Source organism: Homalodisca vitripennis, unplaced genomic scaffold (genome assembly GCF_021130785.1).
Source record: "Homalodisca vitripennis isolate AUS2020 unplaced genomic scaffold, UT_GWSS_2.1 ScUCBcl_2369;HRSCAF=7055, whole genome shotgun sequence".
Taxonomy (NCBI): Eukaryota; Metazoa; Arthropoda; class Insecta; order Hemiptera; family Cicadellidae; genus Homalodisca; species Homalodisca vitripennis.
In genome coordinates this window covers 41,287-47,303 of record NW_025778481.1, presented here as the reverse complement: position 1 = coordinate 47,303, position 6,017 = coordinate 41,287, and the positions used below count along the sequence as shown (strand labels likewise).

Below are 6,017 nucleotides of genomic sequence, written 5' to 3'. Positions count from 1 at the left end.
CAACGGCTTCAAGAGAGCGGTAGGTCAGTGGTACCTAAACTGGTACAGTTTGACTATGTGCAATCTGATTGTTTATAATGTATGCAAGCAAGTGATGGTCTGGTCTTGCAGGCGGCGGGCGGCAACGGCTTCAAGAGAGCGGTAGGTCAGTGGTACCTAAACTGGTAGTTTGACTATGTGCAATCTGATTGTTTACAATGTATGCAAGCAAGTGATGGTCTGGTCTTGCAGGCGGCGGCAACGGCTTCAAGAGAGCGGTTGGTCAGTGGTACCTAAACTGGTACAGTTTGACCATGTGCAATCTGATTGTTTATAATGTATGCAAGCAAGTGATGGTCTGGTCTTGCAGGCGGCGGCAACAGCTTCAAGAGAGCGGTAGGTCAGTGGTACCTAAACTGGTACAGTTTGACTATGTGCAATCTGATTGTTTATAATGTATGCAAGCAAGTGATGGTCTGGTCTTGCAGGCGGCGGGGCAACGGCTTCAAGAGAGCGGTTGGTCAGTGGTACCTGGTGTGGATGCCGTTCGACTTGGCAGATATCTTACTCCACCAGAAAAGCTACCATGGCTGGAAACATACCGATGTCTTACGAATCGCTCACATCAAACCGATTTCAATAGGTGAATTATGATTTTATGATATACCAAATCTCTTCTATCAGTGTTACTTTAACCTTATACCATTTCAAAAATAATTTTAAAAAAATGGTTTAGTAATTTACCACTAACCTGCTCATAATAACAGAACTCTCACTTAGGTTTTTTTAAAAAAACAAGGAGTTTGTTATACAGAAGATAGGATACCATAAATTTTGTGCAAGATGGGTACCGAAAATGTTAGTAGAAACCCATACATAAAAATCTATGTATGGTGTTTCCACATCCGTTTTACAGTCCGGACCTTGCACCCAGCGACTACTACCTCTTTCCAGCAATGAAGACCTGGTTCTCGACATGGAACTGCAGGTGTCCATGACATGGAACCTGGTTGAAGTCTCAGGCGGCAGAAGTGTATAATGCTGGAATTTCAAAACTACTTCACTGCTATGATAAGTGCCTAAATTTGTATGGTGACTATGTCAAAAAAAATATTTTAGTGTCACTTTTAAATGTATATAATAAGTTTTATCTTTTTCTTTGTTTTTTGTTTATACCAAACGTATTCTATTTTCTGAATATCACCTTGTAAATTTAAAATGTGTGATAGTAATTTTAATAGATATGAAAATACTAGTAAACTTCAATACATCAGTGCTGCTCGGGCCCGAACCAAACCTTGACATGACACTCAGTCTTGGAACAACTTTTTAGCTGTCATAAAACTAGGCTAATACATTTTCTCTGATTATTTTTTCATATTTACATTTTCAATTAAATTTAACAAATCTAAGAAAGCTAATTTTATAAATATAGTTGTAATTAATTATTTACTCAATGTATCAGCACCATACATGTTAAAGGGGGGAAAAATACTGTACTTCTGTGATTATTTTGCTTTTACATGATGTGTATGTAATTAACAAAAACATCTAAGTGTGTATATTTTAGAAATTGAGATCAAGCTTAAAACTAATAAAAAAATACATTGAACTAATATGAAATTAACAGATTGTTAATTATTGTTTGTATAACAATCAAAATACAGCACTTCTGTTAATATTATTTTTTAATTCAACTACCATTGTTGAAGTTACACAAAACATTAGTTTAGGGCATGTTCTGTAATATTGTTATCTTAAAACTAATCTCTTATACGTAGTAATTAAAATAAATAAATTTACTTATTTTGTAAACATAGTTTGTGATTGTACAAAATCAATAATATGTAGCTATAATATAAAATCATAACAGAATATTGAATAATTATGTATATTTTAGTCTACTCATTCCACAGACTGTATAAGACCAATAGATGGACTATGCCTATATATAACTGGCATTGCAGCTATAATACTACCCTAAGAAGTGCATACTGTCAATGCTCCTGTTTCACATTACTTATGATCTAGCCTACTTAACAATAAAGTTACATTTTGAGACTTAGCATGAATAAATCTGATAAGTCAAAGACACTAATGGTGCCATCCAAAAGGTAAAAAAACAGTTATTTCATATTTTTTTATAGTCACGAAAAGTCAAAACTTTGATATAAATAAGCTTTTAGAGGTGACATGAAAAAGTTATTTGACTACCATTATTTGTTTTTTAGACAGGTTAGTTTAAAAACCATGGAGTTGTATTCAGAGAAATCAACTGGCAGAATTATATAATTTAACCCTCTAAGTGGCAAGCGACGTCTGAGACGTTCTATTTACGCCGCTGTGACGTGGCAAGCGACGTCTTAGAAGTCGCTTCACATTGCCGCTTACTGCTAGGCAACCGTCCATTATTTTTAAGCCTAGTTTCAACTATCGTATTCTCCATGAAATTTCCTATACATATCATATAGTATAGTGTGTATTCATGTTACTAATGTTTGCTGGCTCAAATGATTCCGACGGTTTTCGTTTGACCTGGCGGCAGACGAGAGAACAGCTGTCTACTCGTCTCGTCACTGTTTTGTTTGGCGACTTTGGTTATCAGTATATTATTGTTTATCGCGTTGTTTGTGTTACCGGTAAATGTTTAGGTTATTCGTTCGTCATGGAAAATGTTGGGGTACTTTGGGATTATACCGACTACACCAGTATGAGGAACACAAACAAATAAATTTATAGAAAAAAAAACATTATTGAACGAAAAAAACAACTCTTCAATTACAAACTTACAATGATTATTAATTGTTAATGGGTTTCCTGTGACGCCCAGAAAGCAGCAATATCAAGGATGAGTGAGTGTAGTGGATTTCCGCCTTCAGCCACAACTGCCGCCCGCCACGAATATTTTAGATTTAGGCACCTAGTCACGATCTTGTAAAAAGCTAATTGTCCCCTCTTCCTCCTGGGTAAATCCAAAATTCTCATAGTGTCATCCATCACTAATCTATTACACACACAGTAAAACACGAAAGTACAAGAATGCGGCGCACCAGCTGAACGGGCGGCGAGATTCTGTAATCACGTTATCTACTAGACCGCTCGACTTTGACCTCTGTCTGAGGATGGGGAGGGGTTTGCGATAAGACAATTCCTGTTTTATATTTACGAAATATACTGTGCTATGACAAACTAAGCCACTATTATAGGCCCTACACTACTGGGAGTAAAGGACAAGCCCTAGTTACTAGTGACTCGGAGTAAAAAAACAACAAACAAAAAAACAAAAAAAAACAGTTTGTACATTGATTTAGTTTTTCCCTTCTAATTTTTTTGTTCTTGTAAATAGAAAAAAATGCACAGGTAGTAATTTGTTTAGAATAAAATTGTGTATATTCTGTGAATTTGACATTATATTGTAGCTCCAGTAGTTTCAAAGTGACGGACAGTAGAACTTAAAAATTATTTTTTGTGAAAAAATTTTTTTACACATCTACAATGATATTAATCTGAAAATAATGGTCAGGCACCAAATATTATATTTATTCATATTCTATAGTTCATAAGGAAAACAAAAATATATAATGTTGCTAGGTTATCACTTAGATAATATTTTCTAAAAACAAGTTTAACGATCACGGCAATGTACCCAAAAACGGCCTGCCACTGAGACCACAAATGACCGCCACTTATAGGGTTAAAGAGCATATAATTTAATTAGCTGCTGTAGTTGGTCAACATTTTAGATTGTTTGAGAGTTATACTGATACCTGTATATTACAGTTCTCTTCCAAGCCTCACATCATGGGTTCTTAAGATATAGTTATTGTTTCAATCAAAGTAATAAATTACATACTTATACAGTAATAAGCTAAATGTGAAATAAAATTGTTGTCTCTATAAACAAGCACATTAAGACAGGACACCTTCAGCACACTTAACAAATTACATACTTATACAGTAATAAGCTAAATGTGAAATAAAATTGTTGTCTCTATAAACAAGCACATTAAGACAGGACACCTTCAGCACACTTAACAAATTACATACTTATACAGTCATAAGGTAAATGTGAAATAAAATTGTTGTCTCTATAAACAAGCACATTAAGACAGGACACCTTCAGCACACTTAACAAATTACATACTTATACAGTAATAAGGTAAATAAAATTGTTGTCTCTATAAACAAGCACATTAAGACAGGACACCTTCAGCACACTTAACAAATTACATACTTATACAGTAATAAGGTAAATGTGAAATAAAATTGTTGTCTCTATAAACAAGCACATTAAGACAGGACACCTTCAGCACACTTAACAAATTAATTACATACTTATACAGTAATAAGCTAAATGTGAAATAAAATTGTTGTCTCTATAAGCAAGCACATTAAGACAGGACACCTTCAGCACACTTAACAAATTACATACTTATACAGTAATAAGGTAAATGTGAAATAAAATTGTTGTCTCTATAAACAAGCACATTAAGACAGGACACCTTCAGCACACTTAACAAATTACATACTTATACAGTAATAAGGTAAATGTGAAATAAAATTGTTATCTCTATAAACAAGCACATCAAGACAGGACACCTTCAGCACACTTAACAAATTACATACTTATACAGTAATAAGGTAAATGTGAAATAAAATTGTTGTCTCTATAAACAAGCACATCAAGACAGGACACCTTCAGCACACTTAACAAATTACATACTTATACAGTAATAAGCTAAATGTGAAATAAAATTGTTGTCTCTATAAACAAGCACATCAGGACAGGACACCTTCAGCACACTTAACAAATTACATACTTATACAGTAATAAGGTAAATGTGAAATAAAATTGTTGTCTCTATAAACAAGCACATCAAGACAGGACACCTTCAGCACACTTAACAAATTACATACTTATACAGTAATAAGGTAAATAAAATTGTTGTCTCTATAAACAAGCACATCAAGACAGGACACCTTCAGCACACTTAACAAATTACATACTTATACAGTAATAAGGTAAATAAAATTGTTGTCTCTATAAACAAGCACATCAAGACAGGACACCTTCAGCACACTTAACAAATTACATACTTATACAGTAATAAGGTAAATAAAATTGTTGTCTCTATAAACAAGCACATCAAGACAGGACACCTTCAGCACACTTAACAAATTACATACTTATACAGTAATAAGCTAAATGTGAAATAAAATTGTTGTCTCTATAAACAAGCACATTAAGACAGGACACCTTCAGCACACTTAACAAATTACATACTTATACAGTAATAAGCTAAATGTGAAATAAAATTGTTGTCTCTATAAACAAGCACATTAAGACAGGACACCTTCAGCACACTTAACAAATTACATACTTATACAGTAATAAGGTAAATGTGAAATAAAATTGTTGTCTCTATAAACAAGCACATTAAGACAGGACACCTTCAGCACACTTAACAAATTACATACTTATACAGTAATAAGGTAAATAAAATTGTTGTCTCTATAAACAAGCACATTAAGACAGGACACCTTCAGCACACTTAACAAATTACATACTTATACAGTAATAAGGTAAATGTGAAATAAAATTGTTGTCTCTATAAACAAGCACATTAAGACAGGACACCTTCAGCACACTTAACAAATTAATTACATACTTATACAGTAATAAGCTAAATGTGAAATAAAATTGTTGTCTCTATAAGCAAGCACATTAAGACAGGACACCTTCAGCACACTTAACAAATTACATACTTATACAGTAATAAGGTAAATGTGAAATAAAATTGTTGTCTCTATAAACAAGCACATTAAGACAGGACACCTTCAGCACACTTAACAAATTACATACTTATACAGTAATAAGGTAAATGTGAAATAAAATTGTTATCTCTATAAACAAGCACATCAAGACAGGACACCTTCAGCACACTTAACAAATTACATACTTATACAGTAATAAGGTAAATGTGAAATAAAATTGTTGTCTCTATAAACAAGCACATCAAGACAGGACACCTTCAGCA

General features: G+C 33.4%; 1 protein-coding gene across 4 annotated transcripts in view; it reads left to right on the top strand.

Moving 5' to 3' along the window:
• The first annotated feature begins 478 nt into the window (after positions 1-478).
• The window catches only part of LOC124371983 (60 kDa SS-A/Ro ribonucleoprotein-like), a 44,515-nt gene continuing 38,976 nt past the window's right edge, over positions 479-6,017 (top strand). For all 4 annotated transcript variants that reach the window (XM_046830351.1, XM_046830353.1, XM_046830352.1 and 1 more), the window contains exon 1: positions 479-622. In XM_046830351.1, coding sequence (XP_046686307.1) covers positions 520-622 — 103 coding nt within the window. In that variant the 5' untranslated portion in view covers positions 479-519. The remainder of the gene's footprint in view (positions 623-6,017) is intronic.